General features: G+C 39.2%; 1 protein-coding gene across 1 annotated transcript in view; it reads right to left on the minus strand.

Annotated features, from left to right (window-relative positions):
* The window catches only part of TULP4 (TUB like protein 4), a 64,471-nt gene that overhangs the window by 22,620 nt on the left and 22,555 nt on the right, over positions 1 to 19,296 (minus strand). The window contains exons 2-3 of the mRNA XM_014057588.2: positions 7,529 to 7,657; positions 6,143 to 6,304 (exon numbers count right to left, since the gene is read on the minus strand). Of these exons, the coding sequence (XP_013913063.2) occupies positions 6,143 to 6,304; positions 7,529 to 7,657 (291 nt within the window). The remainder of the gene's footprint in view (positions 1 to 6,142; positions 6,305 to 7,528; positions 7,658 to 19,296) is intronic.

The following is a 19,296-nucleotide window of genomic DNA, read 5'->3' on the forward strand; positions in this document are numbered from 1 at the left end:
TTGAAAAATGCATATTCCCACTAAAGTCTATCCTTTCTTAAACAATTTCTTGCATTGCCAAGAGATAATTTTTCTTCCACAAACATTTAATATTTTCCCTTCTGAAGTTTCTTTTTCCTCTTTGCTGTTTATTCTCTCCTTTAGAAGAGAATATTTGTAGATAAGGGTTGAACTGGAGATATTTCATTACCAAATTTGGCAACATTATCAATGCTAGTATAAGGTCTCAACAATTCTCTCCTTTCCTACAGAAGGTTTCTTTCTCCCTATTTCTACAGTGTTTAGTGTCCTGTTTTTCTTCCATTTTTCAATATTTGGCCATCCTATACCTTTTTCCCATCATGCCACATTTTGAATTGGAAAAGCCTTCCTGCATGGAATCTAAAATAATACAGTTGGATAAAGGCATACTCTGTGGTGCTTCTCTATTTAGTCCATCTCTTTATGTTGTATATAGTTCAACACCTCAGGCAAATGGAGACCTGATAACAAAATACTAAGTAACTGGACCAAGATGTCTGATACAGGATCAATTTAATAGATTATGGTTTTTAAGCACAATAGAAACTTGACCAATTAGCAACCAACTGTGCATCTCCCTGCAGGAAAATTTATAGGAAATAATCGTGTGAAACTGGAATGGAATAGGAAAACTACAAGCTAAACAATCACAAATAAAGGAACGTTCTCATCCACAATGTCAGTTCCAATATGGATAAAGCACAGCTTTTATTTTGTTTTTTAAAGCATTGCCTCAAACAATATGTCAGACCTGGAAGTCATCTTTTACCTTTGGGATTTCAGGTCTGCTACATTTTCTACTGTGGGGAAATGGGCGGGGGGATTATACAGAGTGTGGGTGATATGTAGCCATAATAACATTTTTCTCAGAAAGTCAAGGTCGACTGGCACTGCAGCTGTGATGAGATGACTAGGAGGTAACTCCTGACTTAGATTATACCTGATTGGACCATGTGATGGACATGTGAGTGCTGGGCAGGGTCTTGAACTTTCACTTGGGTAGGGAAAACCTGAAAATTTTCAGATTCAGGTTTTCCCAGATGTGCCAATGTGACATCTCTAATAAAATAGAACTTTGAGGAAACTCAAACCTCGGAGCCTTCTTTTGTTAGGGGTGTTACTTGGAACCCTGACACAATATGTCCCCATCAAGTTTCTTTTGTTTTCCAATGCATTGTGAAAGCTATCGTTTTGCATATTTTCATTGATTTTGGAACACTTATAACATACTGCACAAGAGAGGTCACATGTGAAAAAATACACAGGCTGACTTAAGTCACAGCATCATCCACTTTCACAGACATTTTCACAGGTTGTAATATACCGGTAGACTTCATTTATACTGAATTTTGAAACCTCAATATATTCCAGGGGCTGCTCAAGGAAACTAAAGAGATAGGATTCTGACTTCTATAACACACAAGCAACATTCATTACTTATTGCTAAAAATGCTGAAGGATTCTTCAAAGATCAGTTATGTCATTAGCAATGCCCAATTAATAGCACCAAAGAATTATTAGAGAGGCAACCTGGTGTAGTGGTTAACTATCTATCAGGCTAGAAACTAGGGGACTATGAGTTCTAGTCCCACCTTAGGCATGAAGTTAGCTGAATGACCTTGGACTAGTTACTCTCTCCCAGCCCTAGAAAAGAGGCAATGGCAAACCACTTCTCACAAACTTTGCTAAGACAGCATTTGCTAGTGCCTAAACTCAAATGCACCAAAAAAAGAATTATCAATCAATAGCTGTTGCTATTATTAGCTTGGCATGTATTCTCTTATTGTTTTGACGGATTGTTTTATTGCAATGTTTTGAATAAGCAGTATATTTCATATCTGGAAGGTCCTAAAGACATAATGTAATCTTTGCATTATTCTCTAGAAGTGATAATAATAGGTTTACTTCTAGGTAAACATGCAAAATGTTTTACTGTGTATCTATCCAACCTTGGGAAGGAAGAAGCAAATAAAGATATTAGCCTGAATCAATGTTGAGAGGTATAATTTTGGATCAACATCTATGCTCCCTTCTGAGTCATCCAATCCTACAATTGTCAGGGTCACTGACAATTCTATGTTATTCTGGCTTCTCTGGGTACTGTATAATTAGCATGCTTGCGGTATTGTAGCTCCCTTTCTTTGAGCCTGATAGGTAGGTAGAGGTGTATTCAAACAAGACTTGTATTTTCTCAGTGACTTCTGCATTAAATAGGAGGTATTGACTGATGAGAGGTTTTTAATTATTATTTTTAACTGTACTGTACTCAGTAATTCTCCAAATGTGAGATAGGAAGTACTGTACAGCTGCCAGGGGAGGTGGGGAAAAGCCCATTCAGGACCACCAAAAGAAAGGCATAATCAAGAAAGCTCATAATCAAACTCTACTTAGGAAGTGGCTTTCCATGAAAAACAGTGAAAAACAATAAACTACCTTTCTTTTGTGTTATTGTTTGGTTACAGATACAGGGTCAAAAGACTCTGTACCATGGCTCTGAAGCCACGTGTGGCTCTGTTATCCCTCTGCTGTGGCTCCTTGTGACTTCAATCAGATTGTTTGAAAGGATAAGGCCCAGGTGAAGACAACCCTAGTTGAGAGTTAGAAGGACAGTTCTCCAGCTCCAAGTCTCTACTCAATCAATAATCAGTGGGCCATTCTAAAATACATTGAGTATATGCAGCAACCCAAGAGAATATAGTTCTATACTGAAACCAGTATGTGATAAATTATTTGATAAATTAGTTGATATGTCTAACCCACTAGTTTAGTGTCAAAAGATTTCTGAAAGAAATTTGAAAACTACTGAATTATCAAGCACACTAGCCATGGTGGTATCTTAAGCAATGAAATTTTGGAATTGCTATTTGTTTTTTTAAAAAAAACTAAGTTTGTTCTTGCTCAGTTTAAAGAATTCCTGTAATCAGAAAAAGATTCATAAACTTTATCCGATTCCAATCCAAGTGCATCCATCAACATCCCATTTACCACCCCTGTCTCTCAAAATCCATTGCTTGGATTTGACTATAAGCCCACCTTCTTAGTTTAAGAGAAAAAATGGTTTTCTTCAAATTTTGCACTTTATATGAGCAGCCATTTCAAAGGAACGTGGGTGGCTATTGATCCAGACAAATGTTGATGGCCAATGATCAGCTTTGTTAAGTAAGAAGCATTCTTCTGGATTCACCCTCCAGTGCTATGGACATTCATTAAGGTGGAAATCCTGTTCCAAGCAAATTCTTTCTGAGTAAATGTGTACAGCTATAACTCAGTGTACGTTTGTGCCATTCCACTCATCTTCGAAAGTTAGATGAAGGAATGGGACCTGCTTGAAAACAACTGGGACTAAATATATAAAAATGTTCCCTAACCTGGCACCCTTCCAACAGTGGACCAAATTGTATTTCAGTACATTTGGAGGACACCAGGTTGGGATAAGTTGGAATATAGGGAGGTTTTCACATTGTGATAACATCCTTATTATATTTGTGGCTGAAGAAATGGCAGTTTAATATAAACAGTTAAAAGAAGGAAAAAGAATCCAGAGACTAGCTTTACTTCTTTTTCATTTCATTAATCATATCGTGCAAACTCATAAACATCAGGCATGGAAGGAATGAGTGTTCTCTGTTTCTATAATTCATAGCGATTTAGCATAAATGTTTCAACGTTCTAAATATAGAAAGAAATCCATTTACTGTAGCCAATGCAGAACGTGAAACAGTGGAATAATACATGCACAAAAAAGCATCAGCAAACAGAAATCATTATCTTGAAATAACAAAAAATGACGCAAATAACAACACAAACACTTTCTACAATAATTCAAAACATTATGTGTTGGTAACTTGTTGTATCTTATTTACACAAACAAGAAGTCTTTTTTGTTAAAACTGAACTTTCTAGACAACCAATATGACTAATAATGGAACTACTCTTTACTAGAGTAATTTAACTCTTGCTGCCCCTCTACATATATTAAATATACTGTAATTTATCACAAATGCTTTTTTTTCTATTCTGTGTTTATTTGCTATTCTGTGTCATAACAATTAAAACACTGTAATTTATATTGGAAGAAATACCATGGTGGCGCAGTGGTTAGAATGCAGTACTGCAGGCTATTTCTGCTGATCACCGGTAGCCAGCAGTTTGGCAGATCAAATCTCACCAGGCTCAAGGTTGACTCAGCTTTCCATCCTTCCGAGGTGGGTAAAATGAGGACCCAGATTGTTGGGGGCAATATGCTGACTCTGTAAACTGCTTAGAGAGGGCTGTAAAGCACTGGGAAGCGGTATATAAGTATAAGTGCTATTGCTATTGCTACTACATTTGAAATTGCAGCTTATAAACCCACTTTGAACATAGGAAGAAGAAAACCAGCATTTCTTTCTACTAATCACTTAGAAAAAAGGGCCCAAGGTCTCTTAAGCTGGGCAGCCAGCTGATATTACTGGCCATGATATTTTAAAGATTCTGGTAAGGAGAAGCTTAGAGTAAAGATAGATGAGGAAAATGAGAGAGTAACCTCTCCATTCCTTTGCACAACAGCAGAATTAAATGATTTAAACTTGTGTGTATATTTTACATATATAAATTAGACACAGTAGATTTTGTATCTCAATAACACATACTTTAAGAAATTGAGACAACCAGATTTCACAGTTAGCTCATTCATTAAAGCTCTGAAAAGTCACCACACTCTGCTCCTGCATTTTGAATCTTCCCAAATTCTGTTGTGCTCAAAATAATATTTTCTCTAACTTCGCCTGCACCTTCATCTGTAATCAAGCTGAAACATCTGTTGCACAGAGGCTATTTTAAAGTATCTGGTTTTGTGTCAATATTTCTCCAACATTTATACAGGTTGCAGTGGATTTTTAAGAGATAATATTGTATTAATGTAACAGGGGCCAGAGAAGTAAGGATGTATTTCACTTATTAAATCTGATACTAATATCAAAGGAAGCTAGCAAATTTGTGTTCTGAGCTTAACATTCTCAATTCATTGAGAGCTAGATAGAATTGTAGCTGGACACAACTTAAAGTCACCAAGAATTTACTGATCTTGTATCTAACAAGATAGAAATTGGTTCAGCCAAAGCAATGGGAATATTCCCCCCACCTACCCTCTGTCTCAGCATCAAAATGAAAAGCCAAGATACCTAGATACCTGTTAAGAGTGATATAAATATAAAATTTGATGTCATTTGCAGTCATAATGAAATTGTTGCAATTACTGTCGCTATTATAGGTAGTCCTTGACTTATGACTACAACTGAGTCCAAACCTTTTGTTGATAACTGAAACAAGTGACTTTTGCCCCACGTTACCATTCTTGCCACAACTGTTAGGTGAATCATTGCAGTGCTTAAGTGAGTTACATGGTTGTTAAGTCAATCTGGTTTCCCCATTGACTTTGCTGGTCAGATCACAAAAGGGGATCACATGACCACGGGACCCTGCAACCATCATACATATGAACCAGTTGCCAAGCGTTTGGATTTTGATCATGTGATGCTGCAATGGTCGTGTGAAAACCAATCATAAACTCACTATTTATTGTAAGTTGAGGACATACTTGTGTTGTGATGTCTGATTCAAGTATGTTGGTCATAGCATTTCCATGATGATGTCATTACATCCTTATATTTGTTCCTCCTGCCTTTGTTTCTATGGATCCCCATGGCTAGCATTGTATTTATACTTTTTTAAATTATCTACTGTGGATAATACACTTTGGATTGATTTATTTGCAAAGCTTTTAAAATAGCACTGGAGTCCACCAATGTATTTGCCAGTTCACCTACAACTATGACACAATCTGCTGAGCTCAAAGGGGACAAAGCACACAGTTAGGCATACTGAAGAAGACAGTAATGCCATGGCTTGACTAAATATGTCCACAACTCTCAAGCAACTTCAAACATTCTAAACAGATCAAGATGATGCATACAGGAAGGTTTATAAGCACACCATTGGTATTATCATGAAATACTTTTTTATTGCATTATATACCTGAGGAACCCAAATAGATCTAACATCTAACTGTTTGATGTATAGTAAAAACCAATAGTTAACAACAAAAAACAAATTGCAATTCTTGATTTTGGGGGGAAATTACCTGTTGATCATCAGGTGTCCATATGCCACAGGTGATCTGGCTCTCCAGGTTAATCTCTGAAGACCAATGTCTTTGTCCACTGACTGATCCAACCAGTACAAATCCATCTCTGTATGATATAAGTGCTTGTGTTCCATCATGGCTCCATGTAAAATCGCTCACCTTAACATATAAGGTTAGGCATTATTTTGACTATGTATACCAGTCTTTTTTTTGAAATCACGCAACATAGAAAAATAATACAGATTCAATCAATTAGCACCCATATTTTCTGAGATCTCTAGTTCACAAGATCATCAAATTTCTCTTATAAAAAGCCCCACAAGTAAGCATCTTCAATGCCCATAATTTTGATAATGCCATCATATTGTATCATTTTATAATTCAACCCCCATTCTGGCCAGCAGAGTGCTGCAGGAGGCCATCCAGGCCAAAACCGAGGTGAGTTTTGGCTGCCAGAGGCACTATGGGCAGGTTCTTTGCTATTTCCAGGCTGGCCCTGTGGGCCAGATTTAAGCACTCCGCAGGCTGTATCTGGCCCGTGGGCCTTGAGTTTGACATCCCTGTTCTAGTCCAGTTCAGGCAGGAATTTATTTTTATTTTCTTTATTATTATTCTGATTGTTTTGTTGTCCTGCTTTATTGTTACTATTTACATACCGGTAATTATTGAATTATAATATTGTAGCATGCATGTGTTAAGGTGTATTATATATTCTGTGTAAGCCATTGACAGTCTTAATTGTGGCAGCATAGAAATAAATTTAATAACTAAATTAGTTTTAATATTGATAATTGGTGTCCTAGTTTAGCAATTAGTTATTATTCTACTATACTAGAATCTATAGCCTAAATACCATAATGAGAAATAAAATGCATGAACTCACCGTATGTTCCTCGCCAAGAAATCACTACTGGTAACATATGCTAGGATTAGCATCACAGTTGCATGCAATGTTATTGTTACTTGAAATGATAATTACTTAAAACTCAAGTAACAAAAGATTCATTGGTATTAATGATTGATCAATTATTGTTTACAGAAAAGTTATCAATGACCTGTAGGTAGATCCATATAGACAGAGTGGAAACAGCATAGGAGTCCAAAGCTATATCCAGTACACTCAGCCTCTTGCACCATTTGTCCTTGTGGTAATTCACCCATAAGCATTTGTTTCAAATCGTATTCCAGAAATAGCATACTGTCCTTTTGCTACTTGCCTCAGGGTAAGCTATAGAAAATATGCTAATTTTACAGGCTTTTCAGTTAAAACATTTCTCTTAACAATTCCGTTTTCCTACTTTCCTCAGGCAGTTTTTCCCCTTCTTTATTTTCTTTTCAAAGTCAAGACAATTCCCAAGACGAAACCAAGTGGTGTTTACTAACCTGTGCTCCACGATCGTTCACAAGCTCCACAGACCATCTGCCTTCATACTGAATCCAAACAAATATTCCACCATCAGCATCACAAGTTGCCAGCTTCTGGAAGGGTTCGTTCCATCGCACGAGAACCACCTAATATTTCAGAAAACACATTTTCCCCCTCAATTTTTATTCTGGATGTCAACAGACAGTTTATTAGAACTTCAATTGTTATGAAGAGAATAAATAAATATTAGGTTTTAAATTAGGATTGCAAAAATTATAAATGTTCACCATAAACATTCTGCAAGTGAAAAAAAGCAACTGAGAACATTCATTAACACAAGTGTAATATAGTTCAACTCTCTCCAACACTTTAAAATGGAAACTAAAGAACTTTTCAAAAATATGTATCATTTTTTCATCTCAATTATTTCTTCAGAGCTTTAATCAACTTCTTTTGTAAGTCTAGTAAAAACTCCTTATCCAAGTCAATTTCTTGGCTTGTCATTCATATTTCGAATTTAGTTGTTTTCTGTTTCAGAGTCCATTTTTAAGTATTTCTGCAAATTCTTTATGTTCTGGTATTTCTGATTCAGGCAAAATTTGTTTTATTTCTTTACTTTGTAAATCTTCATGATGTTCTCTTTCACATCAATAATTTCTGCTTTAATGTCTTTGGGACATAATCTATTCATAGAAGCATGCATTATTTCTAAGATTAAAGCTACTGTTTTTTGTCTCAATTCTTCAAAAATTCCTGAAGTATTTTAAATGTCAAAGTGTTTTCTGTCATTTCGCAAGGCAAGAGACAGGCTTCCCACCCCCACTTTTTTCTCCTTTCCCTTTCATCCTGGAATCATTAGTCCCCTCTAGCATTATGTTTCTTAAATCAATAAAGTCTCAAATTTCTGTTTGGATTTAGGAGCCTGGGGAGGGTGAAAAAAGAATACCAAGAACAAGGGGGAGTGCTCATCACATGTGCATGCACGCAGAGGAGGGAAGCATGTGCATGTGTGGCATGCCCGTGCACACACACACCCCGCACTCCCCTTGCTTTGGCAAAGAAGGTTCACCATCACTGCGCTAGTGGCTTAATGGTAGAGAAGGAAAGATAGGACGAATCTGCCCTAATAGATCAAAAACTTTAAAAAGTGTTAATAGAAAGTTTGTACTTTCCAACTTTTAAGGTTCTGTTAATGTACCTGTTACCATAATTAGAATTAGTTCATCTAGTTGTGTTTCCCATCTGGCCTAACCGGGACAGCTGACAATTACTCCAAATTTGTTTGGTCGTTTTATTTGTTTACAGATATTTTCTCACTTAACTACCATAATTGGGACTGGAATGTCAGTTAAGCTTCTTTGCTCAATGACAGCTATCCCAGCACTCCTGGTTGCAGTCATTTAAGAATCTATTCTGGATAGATCAAAACAAGAAAACATCTCCACAGGAGGGTTGAAACTATTATATTGCGATTGGATTTAATAATAGAATCTTGCAAGTCTGACTGAGATAACTGTGTAATAGTGGCTTTGCTCCTACTTCAACAGATGTGTCTAGCGCAGTGGTTCTCAACCTGTAGGTCGGGACCCCTTTGGGGGTCGAATGACCCTTTCACAAGGGTCACTTAAGACCATCGTAAAATACATATTTTTGAAAAAATATGGAAAACATAAAATAATTTTATGATTGGGGGTCACCATAACATGAGGAACTGTATTAAAGGGTCGCGGCATTAGGAAGGTTGAGACCCACAGCTTAATTTAAGAGCCCTGGTGGCACAGTAGTTAGAATGCAGTATTGCAGGCTAATTCTGTTGACCTGCTGGCTGTCAGCAATTCGATCTTCACCAGCTCAAGGTTGACTCAGCCTTCCATCCTTCCAAGGTTGGTAAAATGAGGATCCAGATTGTTGGGGACAATATGCTGACTCTGTAAAATGTTTAGAGAGGGCTGTAAAGCCCTGTAAAGTGGTATATAAGTCTAAGATGGCGGTTGTGATATCCACAGCATTTCATTAAGAGATGACCAGTCCTCTCCCGGTCATCCACTGTTTCAGGGAGTGTTATCTTTAATATGCAGATGATATTCAATTACACATCTCCTTCCCAGGCCATATGGGAGGACTGGGAAAAACCATGAACAGGTATCTGGAGGATGTGGGTGGGAAAGTGTGTGCAGAAATGCAGAATTTACCTCCTTTGACAAACATGCATTCCTCACAACAAAGTACTAACATCTTATTAAGAAAGTTTCCTGTCAGTTTTTGGAAATGTTACTAATTTAAAGAGAGGTCACCTGGCAAGCACCTCGCCTGCTTTCATCTCTCACAGTCTTCACCTGAAGAGCATTAGATAGCATGCTTCAATGTAGCAACATATTCCTCACCCCACCCACACCCACTTTATTGTATCTGGAAGCTCATAAAGCCATTCCTGCTACATCATTAGCTAGATTTCACAATTTTGTCAGGAACTAAAAGTTATGCAGACTTATATCTCTCCTTGTTTTCAAGAGAAACCAGAAACGCCTTATAGTTATGAAGTGGTCTACAAGTGGGTTGCAAATGCAGACTGAACAAAACCATTCTAGGTAAAGGTAAAGGTTCCCCTTGCACATATGTGCTAGTCATTCCCGACTCTAGAGGGCGGTGCTCATCTCTGTTTCAAAGCTGGAGAACCAGCGCTGTCCAAAGACGTCTCCATGGTCATGTGGCCAGTATAACTCAACACAGAAGGCACACGGAATGCTGTTACCTTCCCACCAAAGGTGGTTCCTATTTTTCTACTTGCATTTTTATGTGCTTTCGAACTGCTAGGTTGGCAGAAGCTGGGACAAATAACGGGATCTCACTCCATTATGGGGCTCTAGGGATTCAAACTACCGAACTGCTGACCTTTCTGATTGCCAAGCTCAGCATCTTAGCCACTGAGCCACCGTGTCCCTAAAACTATTCCAGTTGTATATAATAAGTTCAATTGCTTTATGTAACATATTTTTCCCTGTCACTCAATCTCTTCCCATTGGATGAAATGCTTGATCAAATCTGACAGCATATATCCATGACATCTACAACAGTATCATGCGAAACCTTGTGTAGCAAGAGGAGAATCCAGCACATAGGTTGGGATTTTCTTTAGTGCTAAGCCAGTTCCAAAATACGCTTCTAATTGAAAACTAAGAGCTGTCATTTCATCACTGCCAAGGGTCTTGAAATAAGAGTTTATGATCTAAGAATGAATGAAATGAACGAAGATTTCGTTTAATTTTCTCCAAAAGAGACAGGCAACACAGTTCCAGTTAAGCGAGCTGCTAGGTTTGGCCGAGGCTGCATATAAATGGGCAGTTGATACTCAAGAAGCTACTAGAACTCCTGTGGGGAATTTGGTGTGGTTTTCTTTTTTTTTTTTTTTGTAAATGTTTTATTCATTTTCATTTTCAATTTTGTACATTCACTTATATACTGGATATTGGTATTATAATCGTAAGAAAAACAAAAAACAAACAAACAAACAAACAAAAAAAAAAAAAAAAACACCCCCAACCGAAAACCCCACCTATCACTTTCACACATCCCTTCTTCTCCCCCTCCAACTTTCCTTTCTCCCTCCAGCAATCACCCCTCCTACTTCCCTTTCCCCTCCTATCTTCCTTTCTCGCCTTTCTCACCCTCCTTCCCCTCTCATCCTCCTTACATTCCCCTCTTCCTCCCTCCTTACTTCTCCCTCTTCTTTTCCTCTACTTCTCACTATAGTGCATTTCTCTATTCCTTACACCCAGAAAAAAAAAAAGGAAAAGAAAAAAGCAATAAGAAAAAAAAAGGAGAAAAATGAAAAGAAAAGATAAGGAACAGCAGTATACAAGTGTATTCTTCTATATATTGAAGCTATATCTCCACCCACCCACCCACCCCCAATGAACCCCCCTCCCTAACCCCCTCCGACTTCCCAGGTCACACGCCCGGCACAGTTCAGTACCATTCACCTTCAAAGTATCTTATTAACAATAATAATGAAAATAAAATAAAAAGAACACTCCGAAAAAGAAAACAAAAACAAAAAAGTAAATAAAGTAAAATTAAAAACTCTTTTGCATTATGCTCAGCCTCCCATCATTCTTCAAATTTTAAACAGTATAAATCATTCCATTTATATTTTGTCCTCGTCCCTTAGTTCTTTGATATTTACCCCGATCTTCCTATAGAGTCTCCAGATAGTCTTTCTTAAGCTTATATTCAAATATTAGTTTATACAAAAATCAATTTGTCTTCATATTTTCACTGCTCATCTTCCTATCCTTCGTTTCACGTCTCTATTCCTCCCTAGCCCAGATTGCATAAGATTAGGATCTCGCTCTTCACTTTAAAATCCTAAGCTTTTTATATTATACTTCAGACTTGTAGATTCATAAAACATATGCCCAAAATTCATACCAGTTCGTTCAATCCCAAGATTCCTTCATCAATATCCCAATCCACCTTCCTTTCTGTTCCACACTCCATTCACCCCAAACCGCGATTCAAATAAATCTTAGTCCCCGCTATCCTCACAGAAAACACTTCGTGCGCAGGGAATTTGGTGTGGTTTTCCACGAAGCTTTCAATCTACTTCCATCCATCCAGATGGGCTTTGATGCACAATTTCTTGCTTCTATGAAAGTACAACTGATGTTACACCATTATCTGGATCCCGTTCAGTGAGGTTTCAGGCCTGGTTACTGCACCGAAACTGCTTTGGTCGCGCTGACTGATGATCTCTGGCGGGCCAGGGATAGAGGACATTCCTCTATCCTAGTGCTTCTTGACCTCTCAGCAGCCTTCGATACCATTGACCATGGTATCCTTCTCCGACGGTTACGGGAGGTGGGAGTGGGAGGCACTGCCCTACGGTGGTTCTCCTCCTACCTCCCGGACAGGTCGCAGTCGGTGTTGGTTGGAGGACAGAGATCGACCTCTAGGCCCCTCAAATATGGGGTGCCGCAGGGTTCGGTCCTGCCCCCCTCCTATTTAATATCTACATGAAGCCGCTGGGCAAGATCATACGACGGCACGGGATCAAATATCATCAATATGCGGACGATACTCAATTGTATCTGTCCGCCCCGTGCCAACTCAGCGAAGCAGTGGAAGTGATGTTGCAGTGCCTGGAGGCTGTCAGGGTCTGGATGGGAGCGAACAAGCTTGCACTCAATCCAGACAAGACCGAGTGGCTATTGATGCTGCCTCCCAAGGATAGTCCAGATATTCCATCTCTTAGCCTGAGGGGTGAAATTATACACCACTCAGAGAGGGTCCGCAACCTGAGTGTCCTGCTGGATCTGCAGTTGACATTAGAACACCATCTGTCAGCTGTGACCATGGGGGCTTTTGCCCAGGTTTGCCTGGTGCACCAGCTGCAGCCCTACCTGGACCGGGAGGCACTTCGAATGGTCATTCATGCCCTCGTCACCTCAAGACTGGTTTACTGTAATGCGCTCTACATGGGGCATGAAGAGTGTTCGAAGACTACAGTTGGTCCAGAATGCAGCCGCGCGAGCGATACTGGGTGTACCTAGATACACCCATGTTACACCCATCCTCCGCAAGCTGCACTGGCTCCCTATTGGTCTCCGAATGCGCTTCAAGGTGCTAGTCATTACTTTTAAAGCCCTGCATGGTTTAGGACCTGGCTACCTGAGAGACCGCCTCCTGCCACATACCTCCCAACGACCAACAAGATCACACAGGTTAGGCCTCCTCCGAGTGCCGTCGGCTGGACAATGCCGGCTGGCGGCCCCTCGGGGGAGGGTCTTCTCTGTAGCTGCGCCAGCCCTGTGGAACGATCTACCCATAGAGATCCCGACCCTTACCACTCTCCCGGCCTTCCGAAAAGCCACCAAAACCTGGCTGTTTCGGCAGGCCTGGGGCTGTTGATTAATGTCCAGCCCCACCTAAACAGCATGGATGGTGTGTAATTTTAATAACTGTATTTTTATTCTTAAATTTTTATATGTTTTTTTATCTTGTTTCTGTAAGCCGCACAGAGTCCTACGGGATTGGGCAGCATACAAATTTTATTAAATTTCAAATTTCAAAAAATCTAGCCACGTATGGGTGCGGGCCTCTTGCCCCTTGTATTGATCAACTCCCACCTTATCCCCAATTTTGGTGGATTGGGAAGAGCAATATAAAGTGGAGTATATCCTAGGTCAGTGATGGCTAAACTTTTCGTCACTATGTGCAGACAGCGTGCGCGCACACCCATAATGCAATGTATGCGCCCCCTCTGCATGCCCCCCTCCCATTCATGTACAAGCGACCTGCCCTGTGCAGCAAAGACCTGAAAACCAGCTGGCTGGCGGGAGGCGCGCACACATGTGCAGCAAAGCTAAGCTGAGGTGACGGCTCACGTGCCCACAGAGTGGGTTCTGCGGGCCACAGGTTTGCCATTTGGGTCCTAGGTTCTAGATGCAGGAGGTTAGACAGAGATTGTGGGAAGCAGTAGCAGATGTACACCTACCCAAAGTGCTTTGCCAGTTACATTTGAAATTTTTGTGGAAGCTTTGTGCCCCTGAACTGCTACCTCCCACACGAGACTTTCAGCAACAAGAAGAAGGTTTCTTGCCCCCCTGCCCCACAACTTACTGCTTAGACTTAAGTAAGTCTGGGGAGTGTTGGCCACACTCCAACTTTGATGGTGTCTTTATTTCAAACTTGTCTTTGTGGAGATACCTTTGCAGAGGAGTAGAGGACATGACACTTTTGTGCTTTTGGTGCTGGGAAACAAGGCTGAAGGAAAGATGTCTATATCTTGGGAATAATTTGATCTTATTGAGAGCTGCCCAGAGTTGTCTGAAAGATGGGTGGCTACATAAATATTTTAAATAAATAAAAACATGCAGGGCAGGGCAAAATGTTACCATACTGGAGGGATTTTGATCATTTAGAGAGTAGATTCTAGTTGGGGGAAGGGGTGTTTAGAATCAGATAAAGAGAACAATTCTGCCTTAGTTACACCAAATATAAATGGGAGCTGGACAACTGCTTTGACAGGCTTCCAAAATTCTGTTACATGACGCTCCTAGCATTAAAGTTCTTTCCAAGTGATTGTTGTTCCTTGGTTTTACCACTTTTGGGCTTGACAGCATCACTCTCACTCACAAATCCATTTACCTGAATTTGTCTGCATCCAGTCTCCTGGCCACTGTCACCAATCAGTAGGACATCTAATCTATAGGTAGCAAAGCTAACAGCACTGAGGTCCCTATTGACTTCCTCAATACCCACAGGCTCAAATCAAACTCAGATAATTCCTCAAGATGAAGGCTCTGTCATCTCAACTTGATTTGCCAGGCTGGCATTCAATCACAAGCAAATGTATGCTATTTTACCCAGTAGAGTGTTTGGTAAATTCATCACTTTAAACAATGCTGCTAAGTAGTACTTCCCTTTTCTTCAAGACTTTCTGTTGCCTTTCGGAACAGTTTCAACCAGTGCAACTTGCTAAAGATTCCCAGTTTCTAAAGAAAACAATTCCCTGGAGTTGAGCTTAGCACTTGGTAGCTTAATATAGACATTCATCTTGATTTCTTGGACATATATGTACCTCTTTCAACAATTTAGAAGTGCTGCTGCTTTTTCCAAGGATGGTTCTTAGTTTCTAGTCTAGTCTACATTCCTGGGATTTCTTGGTGGTCTCCAATCTAAAGGCAAATCATATGTGAACATTTTTTTCCAAGGCAAGGTAAGGTGTAAATTATCTGCTGTGAGTGTTAACTCACACATTTTACAGATTAAATATAAAACAGTGATAAAGAAGAATTTATCTTTCTAGGCTTAATCACTCAAAGGGATGGTAATTGTAGTTATGAAAGTAAAAGAAGTCTACTACTTGGAAGAAAGGTTATGACACATCACATTGGCCACAAAAGTACATCTGTCAGGGCTTGTAACTTCTACATGTGGTTTTTACATGTGGTGCAATTCAGCCGGTTCTATCCAGTTCGGGCGAACCAGTAGCGGTAGCGGCTGGAGGCTCCACCCACCCACCTGGAGGTCATCACATCCCATTTTTGACGCTCTGCATATGCGCAGAAAGTCATACGAGCACTCACATTTGCGAACCGCTAACAAAGGTAAGTTGATTTCACCCCTGCTTGTAACCCACTTATGACACATGGATTTAAGTAGAGACTTTGCATTTCTATTTCTCACTAGCTTTTTGTCAGTAATTGAATTGCTATTACTTAGCAATATCTTGGGAAGCACATGTACATCTTCACCTGTTCACATGTTTTTCATTCTCTTTTTGTGAACTCCCGGGAATGTTTCAAGGTTACCTTGACTGAGGGGAAAAAAAATCAGTGCTAAAACAGAACCAAATATAGCCTAGAAACCCCAACAGTGGAATAGGCAATTCTACTGTGTTCTAACACAGAGTAGCAAGTTCAGCTAAAGAAATAAAAAATAATACAGTATTTCAGGAGTCCAAAAACTCATGGCTCCTAGTCATTACATTTGGCGGGAGGGGGAATGTATTACTCCCACTCTTACACAATTGTACCTTAACCCGTCAAATATTCCTTAACAAATAACTCATGGCACATCATAACACATGGTTGAGCATAATGGAAATATTGCATGCGATCCTTCTTGCACATTTTGTTTTTACAGTCAAATGTTAAATTAATTATTTGTTGAGAAATACTCTTTTTGTCCTTATAAAAGTTGCATGGGCTTTAAAATGTGTTTTAAGATTTTCTCCGTTTTATTGCTAGGATGAGGAAGGAGCAGGTGAAACTATAAAAATGATCATTGAATCAACACAATGAAAACCCTCTCTAAAGATTTCTATATCTATTAAATATAAATCAGGAGCTGTTCAGTTTGGCTGCCAATGTGGCATTATAGATAGAAAGATGAATAAAGGTTAACCAACATTTAAACTGGTCCTTAGTTATAAAGGTCATCGATAAAACCAACTGTGATTGTTATTAAGGCAACATGGAAGAATCCAAGCAGGTAACCCCAAGCCTCTTCTAGGACAAGCTAAAAGCATTAAATATTAAATAAAATAATAATCAAATTATAATAATTTTATATAGTACATCCTGGGTTAATTTATGACAGTGTCTGGAATACTATTTCAAGCTACATCAAAAACACTCTTTCCTATACCAAAATTATTTCATTCTGCTAAGCCTTTCATTGTCTGTAAGTTAGTATTTCATAGCTAAATATAAAGGTTTCCCTCGCACAAATGTGCTAGTCGTTCCCGACTCTTCAAAGCTGAAGAGCCAGCGCTGTCTGATCATGTAGCCGGCATGACTAAATGCCAAAGGTACACGGAACGCTGTTGCTTTTCCAGCAAGGGTGGTTCCTATTTTTCTACTTATATTTTTACATGCTTTCGAACTGCTAGGTTGGCAGAAACTGGAACAAGTAACGGGAGCTCACTCCGTTTTGCGGCGCTAGGGATTCGAACCGCTGAACTGCCGACCTTTCTGATATGACAAGCTCAACCTCTTAGCCACTGAGCCACCGTTTCCCTTTTAGTATTTCATAAAGACTTTTAAAAAGCAATGGATAAATCATGAAAAAATTATATTGTTTCTTTTTTTAAAAAAAATCCGAATAGTTTTATTGTGTGATATATCTTTAAAGAATGAGGCCAATCTAATCCCTGCTACAGCTATCCATCCCTAGCCTATCTTTTTCACCAATATGAATGCCTCTTTTTATATATAAAAGAATCACAGAAAACATTGTGTCCCAGCCTTAACTGAAGAAAGCAGAATTGAAACCTGGAATCATTAGTATGGTCAGTTTATATGTTTACCCATCAGCTAGGGAATGGAGTAGATAATTGTCCTCAGAAGTAGAAGCTGTTACTAGAGCACCAATCATTAACCTGTAGAACATAAGATAAAATGATCGGCAGGAAGTCACAGCTTTTTTATTGATGTTTGAAGGGGGGGGGGTTTGGAATCAAACCAGGCCAAGTAGATTTTTTTTACTACAATAATGATTTTCCAGTGAGAAGAAAGCCTAATGAATTTATTTGCTCTTTCAAATGTCAGCGCAGTCAAATACAGTTTTTATTACACAAAATGCATGTCATCATTATCAAAGCAATACCTTAACTGCATTTCCACATAAGGCAAGCCATTTTTCTCAACACTGTTACTGACCAGTGTAAAAATATACTCAACTTTCCATCATAAGAAAAGGAGAAACTATACTTTTAGTATTTGTAAGTGGCTGCTAAATTCTTTACAAAGCTGATTCTACAGTTAACTCTTCAGGATAGGCATGCAGTGTTACATCACAATGATTTCCCCACATATGCCTGACTTGTTTCAGAAAAAGGAGACAGGCCTTTTAGACCTTTTTGTGTTAGCATACAGATCAGTGAACTGATCATCTGCTTCCTATCAAGCCTTTATCTGTCTTTTTTTTGTTGTTGTGTTGATGCCTTGTAGTAGCTTTGAGGATAGTCTCTGCAAACTCAAATTATGAGGCTATTTTATAAAAATCAACCACTTCTACAAGAGGAGTGGGGGGAGAAGCACTGTTTACATAACAGTGATATGTATGTATGTGTGTGATGGAAATAATAAAACAGCTATAAGCAAGAAAATCAGCAGATACGAAGCTCGAATTCCACATTATAGGCACAATTTCAGGTGAATCAGAAGCATTTCTACTAATTGGGAGAATATATGAAGATACAGTGAAGAATATCTACTGAATGTCAGGTTTCCAAGTGATGAAACCCATTTAACAAAGAAATGTGCAAAGTCCATCTTTGAAAACCAATTTCTTTTATTTAGGTAGACATCAAATTGGCAAAGTCTGTTGTAATTTCGGATCTGACACAAATAATATGGTAAGTTAGAAACATCCCTCAAAAGTCAAATAAACACTCAATCCACATTGCCTGGTGTCTTCAAACTCCACCGTCCATTCTCAGCAGGAGCAGCCTCTGTTCCCACGGGAAAGGAGGACACCTAGCCAAAACAATCTTCACTATCTATTTGTTCCTTCCCCCCACCTTAAGAATGCGGCTGCGGCGAGCCTGAAAATCCCCTTACATGGTAGAGAGAAAGGAGGAGGAATAAATGAGTATAATAGAGAGCTAAATAAAATGGCTACACGTATGTCAAATTTGGGCACGATACTAGTACACCACAATGGTTTACTGAATCTCAAAGAAACAAAACTGATCTACAAGAAAAACCAAATGAAGAATGGAAAAAAGTCATGGCAAGGCAAAGCATTACCCGGCCAGTACGTTAAAAAATAAATACGCTAGCAGGCAAATAAAATAACAACATCTGGGAATGGCTAAGAGGAGAGTTGAAGAATGAGACAGAGAGGGCTAACTCTGGATAGACAAGATTGTGCTGCAGTGGCGCAATGGTTAGAGTGCAGTACTGCAGGCTACTTCTGCTGATCACTGGCTGCCAGCACTTTGGCAGATCGAATCTCATCAGGCTCAAGGTTGACTCAGCCTTCCATCCTTCTGAGGTGGGTAAAATGAAGACCCAGATGAAGACGCTTTAGAATACCTGGGAAAGAACAATCAAATTCCGGCCGCATTCATATTTCTGGATGCGGAGAAAGCCTTTGATCGAGTTAATTGGCAATTCCTGCTGAAGACATTGCAAAAAATGCAGATAGGAGATGGCTTTTTACGGTCAATTGGTGCAATATATCAGCAGCAAACAGCCCAGATCATTGTCAAAGGAAGTCTGACAGACTCCTTTCAAATTGAAAAAGGTACAAGACAAGGCTGTCCTCTGTCCCCATT

Source organism: Thamnophis sirtalis, unplaced genomic scaffold (assembly GCF_051295495.1).
Source record: "Thamnophis sirtalis isolate CommonGarterSnake01/CBP01778 unplaced genomic scaffold, rThaSir2_p1.2 scaffold_6, whole genome shotgun sequence".
Taxonomy (NCBI): domain Eukaryota; kingdom Metazoa; phylum Chordata; class Lepidosauria; order Squamata; family Natricidae; genus Thamnophis; species Thamnophis sirtalis.